Raw genomic sequence first — 17,700 nt, forward strand, 5'->3', positions numbered from 1 at the left:
GTGACCCTGTGACAAATATGTTGTAGCAGGGTAGAGCACATTCTCTTATTAAAATAAGCTTATAAAAAGAATATTAGCCCAATCCTTATCTTTCCATCGTTCGAGGAAACATCGAGACGAGAAAGTAAGAGCAATTCTCCTAAAGATGGACAGTTAATATGGACACTTTCCAAATTAAATCATTCTTCAAAAGGGACAAGTAAGGAAACAGGAAGCCCAACAAAATACTGTTGTGGCACACTCTGCAGCAAGCTGCTATTTGTAGTCCTACAACAAAACAGACATTACTAAAAGCACTGCATTTTGTTTACATATAATGCATTCGACTAAGGTAATCTACTGGTTAATGCTTTTATTCCCAGGCTAAGCTCAGAACCTGTAAGACTTCCGTAAAGGCGATGGCAATCCAAAAAGAGGAGTGATACTGTCTACCTTTGGAAGGCACTTGGGAGAAACATACCATGTAAGTGTCAAAGACCACCATACAGGTGGGCATATGTAGGACACCTGGTGTTATTGACACAGAGAGTAAGTTGAGGATGCTTTCTTTTTCACTTGGGACAAAGATAGCAACTGTCCTGATAAACACCACAATTTTATTTTATTCCACCCCCACCCTCTTTTAGCCTGTGCATTCCTCCACTCCTTACAGCTCAAACACAAGACTGCTCTGTTCACACTGGGAGCTACAACCACCTCATAATATAGGAACTGCAAAGATGGAGAAGGGGAAGAGAAGTTTTAAGCCATCTCTAACTTTCCTTTGGATCCTGAGACTCGGGATCTTAGACCTGATATGGTGAGAATGCTCTGGTGAAATCTATGGACTTTATGTATTACATAATTACATATTGCTGTTAATCCCACAATGCAGGAGTTTTACTCACTTTTGATCCCATATAGAGTGCCTGGATTTCATTACGGCGTGCTGTTGTCAGATTTGCATAGAAGTGAGCTGTGAGGTAATCAGCCAAGAAGTGAGAGGCTGTTAAGTTCGGATGCTGGTCAAGGGACTGTTCACTGACGGCAAGGCAAATACCAGGGTCTTCAATTCTTTGTAAGAGCTACAAAACCAAACAAAATACAGTGAATCCCTACTACATTCCTGGAAAGTAGCCTTTATAATGGGCAGTCCATGGCAGATTATTGCCCTACAATGGTCCAGCAAGCAAATTAACTTGCACAAGTGTCTTACATATGTAAGGATGATTTAGATAATGCATTTATAGACTACTCATTGCCTATTTGCTCCATTTATTAATCAAAATGTTTTTAAAATTAAAGTAAGCAAAAAATTAAGCAAGGAATGGGACAGAAGGTGTAGTGATCAGAAGTCTCCACTTTGCTTCCAGAATATTTTCAAAGCTATGTAGTCTGAAAGAACCTGCACTTTATTTTACCCTCTCTGTTACTAGCAACAGCTCCATAATTATTAAAACCAGAAGAATTCACACTTCACTAATTTGGGCACGGAAGCAAAACTGACCAATTCCTGTTATTAGTTTAACTTCTGGTTCTTCTGCTTAAGCAGCACAGAAATGCTTCATTATGATTTTTCAGATAAAAGGGGTCTTTTATTTCCGTGTAAGTGACATTTATGCTATTAGGTCCAACAACTAGATTGCCAAGCTGGATTTTCACTTAAGCAGAACAGGGTAGAGCCAGGATCCTGAAAGCATATCTAAGCAAATAGCATCTCTTAAGGGAGGAACTAAAAAGGCCATGAAAATGCACACAAAGAAGGCAAAGAAAACAGTTCTCAACTTATCTGACCTATGGATGTAAGGCTGAAAGAGTCTTGCTATTACCTGCAATGCTTCTTCCATGTCTCCCATCTCCAGTAAGTGGAGAAGGTGCTCACGGTGAAGGTTGATCAAATCCTCTCTTGGGACAGGATACAAGTGCCCGCATTCCTCACACAACTCATAATCCTGAAGAATTTTTAAAAAAAGAGTAAAAATTAAAAAAAAAAAAAAAAAAAAAAAAGGACAAACTCTACCCTCTCTGATACAGTTGTTTCTCCCAAAGTTGTGATCAACTTCAAGAAATTCTGTAGCTTAGACTCCTCTCCCACATGCAAAAAGTAAATAATTACATTGACAAGGGGAAGAAGATGATAGCCGATTTTGTCAGAGTCAGAGCCTGCATTGAGAATACCTTCTCATCTCACAGTAAGCAAGCTGGCATTTTAGAGAGACACTTTTAAAGCCAGCCAGATCTACAGTATTAGCACTTATATAATAATCAAGCCTGTATTATGCCAAAAGCCATGCTATTAAAGTCTTCAAAATTCTAAGAGAAAAGCACAGGTTGTATCTCAGAGTAAGAGTTATAACTTAAATTTAAGGATTATTAACTACATGTAAATCTTGATATTAAACACAGATCTGTATTTGTTTCTGTAGCAGAGAACTGAATAAAGGAATCCTTCCTCCCAAGGTAATCTCCATTGATCGGTGTTTTAAGATGCTATTTCAACAAATTTATCTATTCAAAGTTTAATGCATTCTAATTCAACAAAATTCACATAATGATGCCTAACCTTTGCTTTCAGAATTATATTCATGACGGCCTGGGGGTCATCAGTGCAGGCTTTTTTCAGTTCCTGCCAGTCATTCCACAATGGTTCATTTTGCACATTCAAAATCTGAAAAAGTTAATATTAGGGTAGCACAAATTTTAAAAGCTTTATCTACAACAATCATTAAGTCTAAGAAAACAGCAGAGCTGATCACATCAAGAGCTGCTTCATACAAAGAAAAGTCAAAAAGGAGACCCACATTTATCTCTAGCCCTTTTCTGGGATGATGTAATGCACTTGCACTCCAAAAAAGGCTATGCAGTTTTCTCAGAGGTATGAGGGAAGGTTTTTAAAAGACTAGATGGCTATAATTACAGATGAAAAAGTACATGTATACTGCAGACATTGCTAGCACTAACAGAGAGACAACTGTCAGTTAGCAGAACCACCACCAGACAGAGCTCAGCAGGGATTTATGACTCCTTTTTTTGCTCTGTTTGGCTTTTCAGCCTGTGCTGAACTCCAGGCCAGCTAGTCTGACTTAACTTGGGTATGTGCAGTACCCTGCAGTTAGAAGAACTGACTGCAATACAAACACGCTTATTGGACCGCTAGTCTCGTACACCATGCCTAGGTACATCTGCACCTCTCAAGCTTATAAAATGATGAATTGCCATGGAAAGCTTCCAGAGGCTCTAGCATTTGTATAGAATGGAAAAACAAATACTTTACAAAAAAGCAGCCTCACACAAATGTTTATGTCTAACCATGTTCGCAGACCTGAATGCTAATTGGAGAATGGGAAAGTTATGAAGGATGGAAGCAGAGTGTTAGTTGGATACTGCAGCACTGAAAACACATGACTGTTTTGGATGAAAGACTTGAAAAGCTATTATGATCAAAAAAGAACAAAGGGCTAAAACTTTTTCAAAGGGCAAGCATATTTGCTCCCTGCTGCCTATTTCGTCTCACTGGTTACTTGAAGAATGACTTTGTACCTTTTGATAAACCTGAAGTTCTTTCCTCCTGCTATGCAGGCTGGCTTTTAGTTCATCAGTTATGCCCAAATCAGAAATGCAATAAGCTAGGATTTCCAAACAGGCATCAAGGGGCCATTTGTCCAGACAGCGCAGGGCCAGCCTGCTTCTCAACGTTGCATTTTTTACTGGGAACAAGTATTGCCAACCATCCTTATCTGTGGAGGAAACAAACGACTAGTTTGAAACTCAGTTTCTATAATTTGGAAAATAAAAAAAATCCTCATCCTCACTGGATCGCATCACCAAAAGAAACAGTACAGTTGCTGAAAAATCTATGTGAGACTCATCCCAAACATCAGATTCTCGGGAAGTAACCAAAGTTAGCATGGGATACTTACTATCTTTAGACTCCAAAAGGCACCTTCTTTCACAGGATACGTCATCCGTGTATGACAATGACACTGCTCTACGAGATGTTCCATTAACAGTACTATGATTAATGTGTCCTGATGTATTCAGCTCTTCACATAAAAATAACACCACAGATGCATTCCAGTTCTCTTGTACTAAACTGGTCAGGATTTGCACATTTGCAAAACAGAAACTACACAATCAGAGAAAGCAAATTTAGGATGAAGGAAGGGAAGGGATCTGTTTCCATCTTTGGATTTGCCCAAGGACCACTACTTTAGTTTCCACCTCCTGATCCAGGCTGTGTTATTCATAAAAAAAAGAAGGGAAAAAAAAAAAGAAAAAGCCTGACTTAATCCTTCTTACCTTCAGCAGTTGCACAGCTCAGCACAGCATCCTTCACATTGACCAGCTCCTCCACATCCTGACTGTACAGATCCAAGACCTTCAGAGCTCTGTCCCAATCCTTTGCAGCAAGAGCTTGTTCAAAGACTGCCATTAATACCTTAACAGCTGTGGTGGAATGCAATCCTAGGAGAACCAGAGATATGTACGTCTTGCCAGAGAAGACAGTAGCCAAACTGCTACCTTCCTCTTGCTGATTCTGAAGCGGCTCAAACATAGCAAGAAGAAATCGTTCCAATATTGGGAACTCCTTCAACAATGCCTCACACTCCTTGGAAATCTGTTCCAAACCTAAGGGCACCTCCCGTTTGCCCCGAAATTCCATCCAAGATAAACTCGATTTGGGAATTTTCTGTATATTAGATGCACTTAGACATGCCACTGTGGCCATTAGCTTCGACTGAGACTTTAGGAAGTCCAGGGAGGAGGCAGTGAGTGTGTGCTGGCTCAAGTCATTCACAGAGGATGGGGCCTGAGTGGAGATATCCTCAGAGGTGACTGCAGAATTCTGAATAGGTATTTCAACATCTGGCAGGGAGTGGTAGGCACACTGGCGTGCTAAGTTGCTGATGTTTGTCAGAAGAGACTTTGCCTGGCTGTTTTGCCTTGCACTGCACAAGGACAGTGGTTCACAGCAACAGTTAACAATAACTTGCTGCACATTCAAGTTCAACTCTTCTTTAGCCAAGAGAGAAGAAAGCCTGCAGGATTGAAAACAGAACCAGCTTACCCAGCACATATAAAAGGTACTTTACAATTACATATTTTCGTAAGTCTTCCAAATGTTTTGTGAACACAAGCCCCCTAATATCCTTCACAGGTGCATACAGGGGAAAAGTATATATCCTATGTTTACTCAGTATGAAAAAAATGTATACAGCACGACATAGATAACTCAGAACTTATGCTGCCATTCCTTCAAAGAAAAGGAACTTACTCCTCAAACGTTGACTTTTACCTAAATGCGACATACTAAAACAGTTCACCATTAGTGCTCATCTTTTTAAGAGCTACTTCGTCAAATCAGACACTTTCCATGCCAGCCTAATTTAATAATTTGTGATGGAAGGACCTTAGATTATCCAATTTACCTACTGACCAGGGCAAAAGCCATGCTATGCCCTGTATTCTTAAGAAGCCCTACTGGTCTATTTTATTTTATTGCTAAGCTGCAAGTCCACTGCTCTGAATTGTCACACATTCAGTTTAAAAAATCCACATAAATGCACTCTCTCTTCACAACAGACAGTAATTGTTAAAAAGATGGAGCCACAGTTTTCCCTATCAAAAATCTTCAGGTTGGTAGAGAAGCCACTGACTAAGCTCCTCCCTGCACACCAATCCTTGCAGCATTAAGTGATCAGCTGGTGGGACACCGCAGGCTGTACTACCTGTGCTAAGTAGCCAGAGAAGAATTTAATCCTGGCTGAGGTCCAAAGTCACCGACACCAAAATGACCTAGAGAAGTATATAATCTGAAAAGCACCAACCTGTCAGGATGAACCTGTCTCTCAAACACAAGCTGGGAGAGCAGTTGAGATGGACTCTGCTGTAACAGTATGAAAGGGTTCCCCACTTTCACTTCTGCAGATATATCTTAAAAAAAAAAAATCAGAACATTTATTATAATACAAACACATTAGCTGAATACACCAACCAAGTCTTATTTTAGGAACACAAATTTTAAGAGCCTGAGTCTGAAACCTCTTTGACTAAATTCACAGAGGTCCACATTCACATTAGCATGGTAAAATCCAGAGTAAATTGCAAGGCGTTTGTGATTATGATATGCCTCTCAAACTTGGCACCACTGGCTCACACTTTACTGGACCTATTACCAAAACAGGTAGAGTGGAGAGTCTTTGGTCTTCAAGTGAGATCTAGGTTCAAACAGTTTGGCAACTCTGCTTCAAACTTTCACCAAAACACGTATTTGTGGTGAGAGACAGAAAATGTGCAGTATTGGTTTCTGAGGAGTCCATGCTCTATTCAAGTCAAAGTGAGCAAAGGCAGAGGGAACTCACAGATGTACAGCTACTTTTACAAAAGGAGTGAAACCCTGTCCAGTATTGCTGAAAAGATTTTATATCCACTACTGAGTTATGTCGAGTAACTCTGAACAGATTCTCATAAGTTCACCTTTTATCTTCCAGTACAATAAAATTTCCCCAAAACTCAATCAGCCCTTAAATATCGTGCATTTTTTTGGCTTTGGCAGTTAGTTAATGAGGATTGAATCATGTCCATACAGAAGTTACGGTTGGCATGGTAGTGACCTGAGCTGAACCAGCATGTCTGAAAAAAGATCTTTGCCCTTTTTTCTTATCCTCTTGGGAAGGTATTCTCTGAAATCAGTACTGTGGTATTTTACATTAGTGCAGCTCAATTAGTGTCAACTTTAAAAAACAGACAAGTGTCTTTTCTCCTAGCCCAGTGAATTGTTCTGTTCTGACAGCTTTATGTGCTGATGGTGCATTTCTTTTCATGGACCACCATCATCTGCTGATTCTATGAAAAAATTCTGCCTGGTTACCTCTGCATAGCCTTCTACACACTCTCCTCTTATCCCTGTGGAGCAGCAGGGCGCTGGTTGCCTCTAAGGGAGCTGAAAAGTGCCCAGCGTACTGATCCATTGCATACAAAAATCAATCTCACCTTACAGGGTAACGATGAGAATTTTTGGAGGTCAGGAGTTGTTTGTTTTGTCTAAATGAAGTGCAGAATCTGGGCCAGTAGTTAACATTTCTGTTCTTGTTTTCCTACTGCCATCAGCTATTTTTATCTTAGCTGTGGGTGGCCAAGGTGTTAAGAAATAAAATAAAAAAAAAAAGCAGTGCAATAATCAGTTGAATTCAAAAGATCTGACTATGCACAGGTAGTAGGCACGTTTGGCAAGGAACCATTTTTGTACAATTACTTTCCAGAATCAGGCCAGACTACACAGTCTGGGTATCTTCACCTAGGCTCAAACTTTCCAGCAGAAACCCCTTACCTAGCTCTGCATTCAGGCTTCGTAACACAACAGCAGCCAGTGTAGTGATGTAGTCAAAGAAGGCCTTCACAAAGTTTGTCTGTGTGTTGCTCTCTGGCATGGTTTGGACATGTTGGTCAAGAGTTCTCAGCAGGAGTTGTGTTTGATTCCAAACCAGGTGCTTCTCCAGCTCCGTAGGTTTGAGAGAGGCCTGCTCCACCAAAGTGCCAAGCAGGCTCCCTTTAGAGTCTGGTTTAAGAGAACAGACATATATCCAAGATTCAAGTAAGTATTAAACACCAAAAAGGAAGCGGGGTGGGGAAGGAAAAAATTTAAAAAAAAAAAAAAAAAAAGAAAAAAAAGAAAGAAAGAAAGAGAGAAATGCTTTAGCCTAATTTCCTCTCTGCAATTACAGATGTCAGTCTGGGCATTATAATTTTATTGAAAGCAAGAGATATTTTCACAGCAGAATAAATTAATGGTTCATCTAAATTGGTAACCATGCCTCTGACAAGTTAGAGATATATTAAGGCAGGCCTAAAATATATCTAGTTGTGTGTCATTAACACATAAGCTTATTCTAAAACACAGGTGTTGACCAGTCCTTGTGCTCCATAACATTTAGCCCTTAAAGCTCTCCTAAATTTTTGCTCATTAAACATACAAATATCTTTAAATATTTTACAAACACCTACAGGCCATTTAGAAATTTGGTGAATAGAGGAAAAAAAACGCCCATAAGAAAACACCCCAGTGCTATATAATGAAGAGAGCTCTGAGAAAAGGCAACTGTGGAAGACTTCTTCAGAAAAGGATGAGACATTTTATGATATCCCTATGAAAATTGGAAGGTATTATTATGTTACAATAGGTTTATAAGTTTATCTCCTTTTTATTAAAAAAAACCCCAACCAACAAAAACAAGCAACAGTAAGGATACACCTAATTATCTATAAGCTGTCAGGTTAAAATACACTTAAAGAATTCTTTGTGAGGACTGAAGAAAAACAGGACAAGTAATAACCTCAATTGTACTCATTGATATTTTCCTTTCTTCTCTGGCAAGTTCACAATTTTAGCTCTGAAAACAAATGCCCAGAATATAAGAATCACAGATAAATTTTACACTTTGCATTTATGATTTAAAAAAAAAAAAAAATATATTTATGCGTATGTCAAAGAGCATTACTACTAGATTTATAGTTGTCTGGACAAGCCAAAACAAAAACGTAGATCCATTTGTCAGTCTTCACGATCACAAAAATAACTCACCCACAGAACGTTCAACACATGTCAGTGCTTTTAGAATTTGATCCAGATTTTCTGATAAAACAATTTCATTAGTAATACTTTCTTCAGTCAAGGCAGGGTAGCAAGCTTGCAGAAGGTCTACAATACTGCATCGAAAATGACTTCCTATTTTCTCATCTGAGACCTCTACAAAGCGGGAGAAAGAAACAGCAACTATAACAAAGACAGAAACATTTTTGCACAGAAAAAGGCCCACAGAACCAAAATTGTATTATAATACAACTAGTTTGCCAAATTCAAAGCGTTTCAGTTTATTCAGAATTGAGTTTGGGTCCCCCCTCTCCCTTTTTTGTTTTAAATACTAAGCTACAAAATGGAAAGTTCAAATTTCCATTGCAACAGAAGGCAAGAATTTGATTTAAGCACATTTCAACAGAAAATCTTACCAGCAAAGCATACTACCTGGCTTGGATTGCCCTTGTGATGTGCAGGAATAGTTGAGAATTTTACTTATTTGCTGGAGAACTGCTGGGAAACCCTTTACACCTTCAGAGTGCAGTAAAACAAAGTCAGGTCGGTGGCCTGGAAAAGTCATTGTGCAAAGGGGGACAAAATAAAAGTTAGGAGTGGAAAAAGGAGAAATTAACATGAAAGTATAAAATGAGATTTAATTAAGACTCAGGTGTTAGCACAAACAACACAGCATAGAGAGGCATTTTCTGCTCCCAGGCCCATGTTGATAAACACAAAAATCAAAAGCTCACCCCGAGTTTCAAGGCTGTTGTACAGTCTTCTTTCTGCTGTTTCCAAAAGCTGTTTGCATGTCTTCCAGAGATGGCACTGAGTACAAGCTAGGTCAAATGTGGCCATTGCTGAAGGACTGAGGTCCTCAAGGACCTCCCACAGAGGATTTGTATGCTCCAGCTGGATGTTGCTGATCCAGAAGTTTTCTTGGAGAGTAGGGGCAAGACTTCCAGAAGTTGCAAGCAATTTATCAGTAACATCCGAGATGGAATAAAATACCATACCTACATGCATCAGCAAAACACACAATCACTAATTAAACAGCGTATTTATCTCAGATCCTGTCATGGATAATTATTCTCTAATCCTTTAGGAAAATAATTCAATAGGTGGCCTGCTTCATAGACCAATTACTGCAGAATGGATAAAACTAATTGGACATCAACAGCAAATTTCAGCATTCTTCATCTCCTTTTAAGTCAAAGGACCACCACTTACTCTTCTGAACAATTGTTGCACTCATTATGACAGTATTAAAATGGCTTTCTCCTGTTCTCCACTTCTCCCTCACCTTTTATAAGAACTCAAAAAACCCAGTCCTTACCAGCTGCTGCTGCATTCCCAATAGCTTGCAGTGTCGAACGGCCACTGCCAGATTTCCTGATGCCTCCAGTGCCATCTGATGCTTGATTCTCAATATTGTGCTCCACTCTTGCCATTTCTCTTACCGCCTCTTGGTAGCGCTCCATGAAAACCAATTCACCATAGCAAGGTGAAGTATCCAGATTAAACATCAAAGCCACCTTTCAAAAATAACAGTAGATGTAATTACAGAGCATGTCAAAAGAAGTTTTCAAAGGTCACAGAGCTTTGGGGGATTTTAGAGGAGATGAGGGAATAAAATAAAACAGATACTTTAACTGAAAAACATCCCCACAAACACAGCAGGCTGAAATGGTGGGTTTTTTTCCTAGAGAGTTTTAAGTGCCTGAAAAACAGGACCTTAGAGATATTTTTCAACTATTTTTATAAAGCTCAGCTATTAGTTGCTGCAAGACTAGAGTTGAATTAATTTTCGTAAACCACACCTTTCAGAATGACTCTTCATGATTTCAGTACACTATGTAATGAGAGAAATCTATCAATTTGGGCCTCCAAAGTAAACCATTTTAAATAAGTTCTTATTCAGCAAGGAGTACCTTCTAGAAATTTAAACACAGTCGATAAGCACCGCTGTGCCAAGTTCCTATTATCAAACCAACAACAGAACACAAACCAAGCTTGAATCCTTTATCATCAGCGATACCGAAATTCAAAGTAACAAATCAAAACAAAATGCTTCTTTTGGCCCTGTAAGTAGGGAAAAGATGAAGTGGCATGCTTGATGTCAAAAAGAACTAAGGAGTTGAGCAGTAACCTGCTGCTAATGTAATGCTTAAATGATATTAACTGCTCCGATATCACTATCTGAAACTCAGCCAGGTCACTGCTTTTTGCAGAGGATTCAATCACTGATGCACCTCAAGATGTTTTTTCAGAGCATCAGCCCAAAAGCCACACAGAGAAAGGTATGCACAGCTGTGAGGGAGCAAAGAACTACAAATGTGCAGACTGTCAATTTCAAGCCTTTCTGCCTGTTTTCAGTACCCTGAATTTAGCCTCAAACCATACCTCCTTCAAATAAATGTAATCACCACTTTGGCTCCGCTTTGGGTAAGGAATACATTTGCATGTTCCTGCCAAGCTTACAAGCGGCAGAGTGTCATGGTTTTGATTCACTGACTAAAGTAAGGAGTTCAGATGCTGCTTCCTCATGAGGCTCCACATGAGCTCTGCATTCTTCATTCAGCTGAAACACTAAGGTGGGCCAGCTCTCAAACATTTTCACGCTTTGAGAACCCAGGTTTAAAGAAAGCATTTTTATATAACAAGGAAAAAAAAACCCAGCATCCTTGGGATGTTGGTTTGGAATATCTTTGTTCCTTTCACGTGGTTCCACTTCTGAAGTGACCCTTTCACTTGGAAAGCTGATGTTTCAGCCCTACACTTGCTAATGCAGAAGAAGCAGGAATTTCATCAGCTATCACAACCACAAACATCAATACCAAATTAGATTTTTAATTGCACAAAATACATGCAACTCATTTACCTGATGGGCTTCTACGAAGTTTCCTCTCAAAACACAAGAAACTAACAGTGATTCTGGTGGGGAAAGCATCATAGGAATGAGGGGGTTTTGCTGATGTGGTCTCACCCTGTTTTCTAAATCACTTGAGCCAGACATATTACTGGTACTTCCCTCTGCAAGATAACAGAATTAAACAGTATACTATTACGGAAAAAACATTTCACCAGATAACAGCCAACTATCAGATAGCAGTACTTCACATATTTAATACAAAAATATAGGAGCAGAGTCACAAGGAAGTTTCAGGGTAAAGAGGTCAATATAAACATCTCGTTAAAAATTCTCGTAATATTTCACTGTTTGGTCAGAACTTTCAGTTTGGATCTCATCCAAATGTAACACTGTTTAGTGGCTACATAATGTGGATGCAATGCTAGGGCACTGGTTCAATATGGATAAAGGGAGAAGTATTGGACCTGTTAAATCAATTTAGCATGCCTAAGCATGTTTTAGGTTACATGACTACCAGTCTATTAGCTTTTTTGATGGTTTGCACATCACTACATTGCATACTGTTTCCTGCAAGCCAAAAATATCAAGAAAAATCTAATTTTCTTATTCCAGAAGAAGAGATATATACTATTCTAATTAGATAAAAGTCAGCCAAAAATGGGAGCTCTGAGAAGTGAAAAGTTCTAATTCTGTCCTGCACAGAGCAGTAATTCACATTAATTAGTCAAGCAAATACTTCATCATGCACATTGAAGAGTCAAAGAAATACTACTTTTGTGGCTTAATACCTGAGGTACTGGTGCTTAGCTCGCTACTTGTACTTTCTAACGATGGACTGGAAGTTCCCTCTTTCCCATCTAAAATGGAAACAAATCAAAACCAGCACAGTAAATGCACTTCTTCTGGACAAGGTAATTAAAACTTACTGCAAATAACAGATCAGACAACTGCAAGAGATCTTCAAGAGTTTCTCACAAATGAGCCATCACTGATGTCTATGATAAATGCAAAAACTGCTGATTTGAAGAAAATGCTAGGCAAGAGACTATGTTGGGGTGGCCCATCAGTGACTCATGTCAGATATTTTAAAGCTTCTTATTTTGGAACATCCCACTCCAAAACCAGATGTACCTTTTAAAGGCTAAATAGAAAAAGGGTGAGGAACCCAACTTTCTCCTAAGGCTGCCAATTTAAGCCACAAATTCCTGTAAATTCACATCCTAGATACTATTGTGATAGGAATGAAAATATACCAAACAGTCATTGGACATGGTGGAGAAAGGGAAGAATTGGTACTGTAGTTGTGAAGTTCCCCCCTGCCCCAAATCAGACTACGTATGAAGGAAGTTATTTTCTTACCTGAATTTAAAGTTAATTATCTTTTAGTTGTGCAGGTAAGCTTTAGGAAAACCACCTCAATCCAAGTGGAACTGGACTAAGACACTTCAAACCAGTTAGAAAACTAAAAGAAATAAATCTAATTCTCTACTCCTAGTCCATTAAATCTAATTGCATTCAGCTACAAGCTCAGCAAAATTATGCACATTGCAGATGTCTTCTCCAAGTCACTTTTTCAACCCACCTGTATTGTACCTTGGAGAACTACTTCGTTTCTTAAAGCTGGAGCACCTGATTAAAGAGCAGTATCTCCTGGAAGCCGCAAGCTGATGTTCTGTGAAACATTTAAGCAAAAACATTACCAAATAGCTGGACAGGCCATAAACAGTTATTTGTCTCCCTTAAAGAATCTACCAGCGCATCTACATAGGTAGAGCTATGATGGCAAATCTCCAAAGAGAAAACAGTTGATCTCAGCTAAGAGCTCTTCTGCAGTAAAGTTTAAACCAGCACCTTGAAGTAATTTTGATGCAATTCAACTAATACTGTGTTTTTCACATCCACATTCAATGTTGCTTGGAATGTACTATACCTTCTACACACCCCTGATGACTACTAAGGGTCTTTTCCAACCTAAATGATTCTATGATTCTAACTATACATAAAAATAGGTACAGTCCAAATACAGAAGCAGCTAGAAACAAGGCGAAAAGAATAAGAACTAAAATAGTAAAAAAGAGTTTGATTTGTCATTAAGGTTTTGCTGAAACAACTGGGTTCTTCAGTAATGCAGGATAGTATGAACCCTGACTCAGTCAACAATTCTGGAAGTGAGCAAGTAATGGGGGTGCTAGTCCTTGAGATAGAAAATCCATCTTTCCCTGAAAGATGTTCCCCAAATAGTTGTCATCATTTGTCAGAAGTCAGGACTCAAAAGTACAGAATCCCACAGAAAGCTGTTGCCCGTCCAATAGAAACACTGAGGGCTGCCTACTCAAACATCAGTCCCATCACATCCCCTCCTTTATAGGGGGAGACTTCAGAAATAGTTGAACACAAGTTTGGAAACTTGGAACATTTAAGGTCCATACTGCCCAGTCTTTCTTGGGACATAGACTTCGCATGGTCTGAGATACACAATAAGCCACACTATGATACAAGCAGAAATCTGATAGTAGCAGGGCTAACAAGTTATAGGATATGGGGAAGGGTGGGAAATAGGTTCCCGAGTGTGTTGTTCTAGCTACTCCTGAGGAATGGTCTGCATACCAAAATAATCCAACTTCCTCTGATACATGTTCCTAACACATTTCCAGACTAGGCTAAATCAACTCTTTGTCCATGAACGAGATGAGTCTATCTGGCTTGCATTGGATCACACACCACCGTGTCCCTTCGTATCACTGCACTGTCAACATAACTTGTGATGAAGATGCAGGAGAAAGACAGGCAAACTGAAGCAGTGTGTCCACAAAGGGCAGGGAAAAAAAGAAAAAGAAAACCCAAACTTTCTGATTAGAATAGAGATCACTCCTACTGGAGAATGGTGCGAGAACCAGGTGATCTCCAGCTAGGTCACTCTCCTAGTATCTGCCAAAATGTGCTCCCTCAGTAAAATGCTCAGGGAGTTTAGTCTTGAGACCACTGCCTGGATGGCTGTAACAGAACAGCATCGATATATCAGAAAGTGCCAAATACAAAGCTTACCTGCATTTCTGTTACTCATCACCACCTTGTATCGCCAGTGAGCTTCAGAAAGGTATTTGGAAAACTGTAACACACGACTTCCAAAGGCATCTCTGCTTGCAGAAAGATTCAAGCACTCAACAAGCTCCAGCTCTTCACGAAGCACATTACTGGAGTCCCATGGGAGAGAACTCTGAATTTCTTCCAGATGGTTGAGAAGCAATGTGAGGAAGGCATCCATGGCCACGTCATCCACTAAAAATCCAGAAACACCACTGGCGAAGTGTTTCAGATCCAGATAGCTCAGCCTAGAGGTTTCAGAGCTTTTGCCACCTAACATTGAGTCACGAAGATCTTGGGTATCTGTGTGAACCGTCTGAGCGGCCAGCAGATGCCTCTCTAATTTCTTTTCAGCCTCTATTAGGCGCTGTGGACTTTCTGAGGTGGAAGACCGCCGACTAGCACTGCCTTCTACACTAACAGTAGTACTCTTTTTGTCAAGATCATCATCCTCTGCATAGTCCTCAGGTAGAAAAGTCTCAGTATGGAGGTCACTGTAGGAAACAAAAAGCAAGGAGAAGATGTTCTCCAAAACCTCCAGGCGCAGAGGAGCAGGAACACTCCGTAAGAACTGCTGACACTTCACAAGATACTGAGGAAACACTGAAGAGCAATCTGTATAATTAAAAACAAACAAAAAAGAACATTTACAACATTTTCCAGGAGTTCCTTCCTCCAACCTTTGACCTTTAAGAAAATCCTAGAAGAGGGAACTGTCTCAGTGGCTCAGAGCCGATCATTCCTCTACAAATCAAGTAAATATATGTCCAACATTTTACATTTAAAAAGGTAGTGTGCCTTCTCCCTCTCAGTAATGCCAGTTATCACCTTGTGCAATGATGTGCAAACACAGATTACACCCATTTTAGCCATTAAATCAGGTTTAGCTCTGGCAAATCATAAGCTCTTACAAGAGCATCCCTGCTACTACCATCCTATATCTAATATCACTTTCTTTTTGCACTATATTTTTAATACAATTACCTTAAAAGTTTTAGAACAAGGCAAGTAGCTTATTCATATCTCTTAATATTAAAGGTAACAACACCTCAAAGAAATGCCACTACACTTGTTTGCAAAGCATTCACAGCCCACTGAATAAAAACATCATATGTACACAGGGTGCAATATTATCCCAATACTAAGTGATAATTCAGAGCCCAGCAAATGGAGAGGCACAAGCTACTGAACCTGAGAAAGGAGGCCAATCACCTGCTGGTTCTCCAAAAGTTGCATCTTCAGGGATATCACCAAGCAGGCTGCGTATGCAATCTTTGCACTTGGAATGCTTATGTGAATTCACACAGAGAGCATAGATAGCATACTTCATGGCACAAAATGCTCGAAAGAGTGCCAGATTGCGTTGCTGACTCAGGGTGTTAGGGAGTGTTGCTGCTGTGGAGGAAAATAAGGGTGGTGAGGGGGTAGGAGGTAGACAAGAAGACAAGTTAATTTTCTCCTGCAGTTCCTACACAGCAATATTTATCCAGTCTTTCTCCCCGAGTGTCACCTCCATCCCAGCTTTGCTCTATCTCACTGTTACTTCACAACATTTGAAAAAGAAACCCCACAACAGATGGGCACAGAAAAGTCAGGTCTGGATCCCCTTCTGAAAAGGGGATTTTCTGTGAATTTGTGTTACGGGACCTGTTACAGCACAGAATGACCAAAATCTGCTCATGATGGGTCTCATTAGAGGTATGTGGTTAAGCTACACTGCCTGCATTTAGAACACAGGGACAGACCCTGTCTCGTTCCAACATCTTAGAATTTTGTGTTCTGTCACACAGTAGATAAGTAGGGAGATAGACTGGCTATCACCATAGTGAGAATAGAGTACCACCACCTCTGCAGATTTGTACTAATAAATAGATATCACGGTTGATTCTATCCACAATGGCTGGCCATATAGATCATATACAATCTGCAATTGATTAAAGAAAAAGTACAGTCCCACAGTTTCCTTCACACATTTATGATAAAGGCAACTTAGAGAAGTACTACACCCACTTCTTCCCCATTTTGCTTTTTTTGAGGAAAGGTGTCACATGCCAGAGACACGATCCCTTCTTGGTACAATAGAACATCAGATTATTAACTGCAAATTACGTAAAAGTTGCATCATCATCCCCTTCACACAGGAACACAATATAAAGTCATATATTCTGTTATGCTGGGTTTAGATGAATTATCCAACTACTGTACAAAGGTTAAAAAAAACAACAAACAAAACAACAAAAAAAAAACCAAAACCCCAGACAGTGTTAAATTACTGCTTGAATCCACTATCCCATATTCTTATACAAGGGGTATATTGTCCCTCTGCCTATTGTCACACAGGGGAAGCATTAGCAAAGTTTGTTGTTTTTTTGTTTTTTTTTTTTAAACAAAACACTGGTTTGATGTACTGATAATGTCCCCATCCAAACTCTGGGACTGAACAGCATTACCTAGAAAGCATTTCAGCACTGTCCTCCACAAGGCTTAAGTATGATTTCAAAGAAAAGCACCAGCCTGAACTCTTCTGAAAACTACAGAGCAGCCAAGACAAAAGCCCTGAGAGCACAAACAGTTTGAAACCGATTATTCCCCATCACTGCAATTCTAAACAGCGACAATGGTGGAAACTGTAACATAGATAGCAGACAGAACTGAGGAAACATTCAAGTATGAATCCTTTGTAGAAACCACATGGCCACAGAAATGCTATAATTCACCAGCAGCTCTACACTAATATGTAGCTCTCAATACCACTGTCTTAAGAGGACTTCAGGCAGATGAAGCCAGAGATCCGTTAAATACAGTCTTCTGAAAAAGAGAAATAGCTAGCTGGAGATACTACAAGATACACACTGGTAATCAAACGCAAGTTTAATACACTTTTGCCTCCCATGTGGAAAGACTTGGATGCAGTGAGTCTGTGTCAGTATCCACATCTAAACCAACCCTTTTCCTTGTACCAATACTGAAGAACTACCCTTTTAACTATAAGCACCTGTTTTTCCTATGCCAGAAATATTAACACCTTATTCTTGAATTCTGTAACTCATGAGGAAATTTCTGCCCATCATTTCTTTTGTTAGTGTGACTGATCAAAGCTAGTGTTACGCACTGATCTGAAGGGTGCCTGAACACAGCTGTCAACTAGTACCACTACTTCAGTTTCACTACCGCAGCTGACAGATGTGTGTCA

The 17,700-nt window shown here is 39.6% G+C and overlaps 1 protein-coding gene across 3 annotated transcripts in view; it reads right to left on the minus strand.

Annotated features, from left to right (window-relative positions):
* ZFYVE26 (zinc finger FYVE-type containing 26) overlaps positions 1 to 17,700 on the minus strand; it is a 49,222-nt gene that overhangs the window by 20,081 nt on the left and 11,441 nt on the right. For 2 of the 3 annotated variants that reach the window (XM_076344847.1, XM_076344845.1), the window contains exons 10-25: positions 15,720 to 15,902; positions 14,469 to 15,122; positions 13,006 to 13,095; positions 12,212 to 12,280; positions 11,433 to 11,584; positions 9,888 to 10,086; positions 9,304 to 9,567; positions 9,002 to 9,121; positions 8,561 to 8,725; positions 7,310 to 7,537; positions 5,808 to 5,913; positions 4,279 to 5,018; positions 3,520 to 3,716; positions 2,543 to 2,647; positions 1,809 to 1,931; positions 888 to 1,064 (exon numbers count right to left, since the gene is read on the minus strand). In XM_076344847.1, coding sequence (XP_076200962.1) covers positions 888 to 1,064; positions 1,809 to 1,931; positions 2,543 to 2,647; positions 3,520 to 3,716; positions 4,279 to 5,018; positions 5,808 to 5,913; positions 7,310 to 7,537; positions 8,561 to 8,725; positions 9,002 to 9,121; positions 9,304 to 9,567; positions 9,888 to 10,086; positions 11,433 to 11,584; positions 12,212 to 12,280; positions 13,006 to 13,095; positions 14,469 to 15,122; positions 15,720 to 15,902 — 3,572 coding nt within the window. The remainder of the gene's footprint in view (positions 1 to 887; positions 1,065 to 1,808; positions 1,932 to 2,542; positions 2,648 to 3,519; positions 3,717 to 4,278; positions 5,019 to 5,807; positions 5,914 to 7,309; positions 7,538 to 8,560; positions 8,726 to 9,001; positions 9,122 to 9,303; positions 9,568 to 9,887; positions 10,087 to 11,432; positions 11,585 to 12,211; positions 12,281 to 13,005; positions 13,096 to 14,468; positions 15,123 to 15,719; positions 15,903 to 17,700) is intronic. The other variant, XM_076344846.1, reaches the window with a different exon arrangement.

This window comes from Aptenodytes patagonicus, chromosome 7 (assembly GCF_965638725.1).
Source record: "Aptenodytes patagonicus chromosome 7, bAptPat1.pri.cur, whole genome shotgun sequence".
Classification (NCBI taxonomy): domain Eukaryota; kingdom Metazoa; phylum Chordata; class Aves; order Sphenisciformes; family Spheniscidae; genus Aptenodytes; species Aptenodytes patagonicus.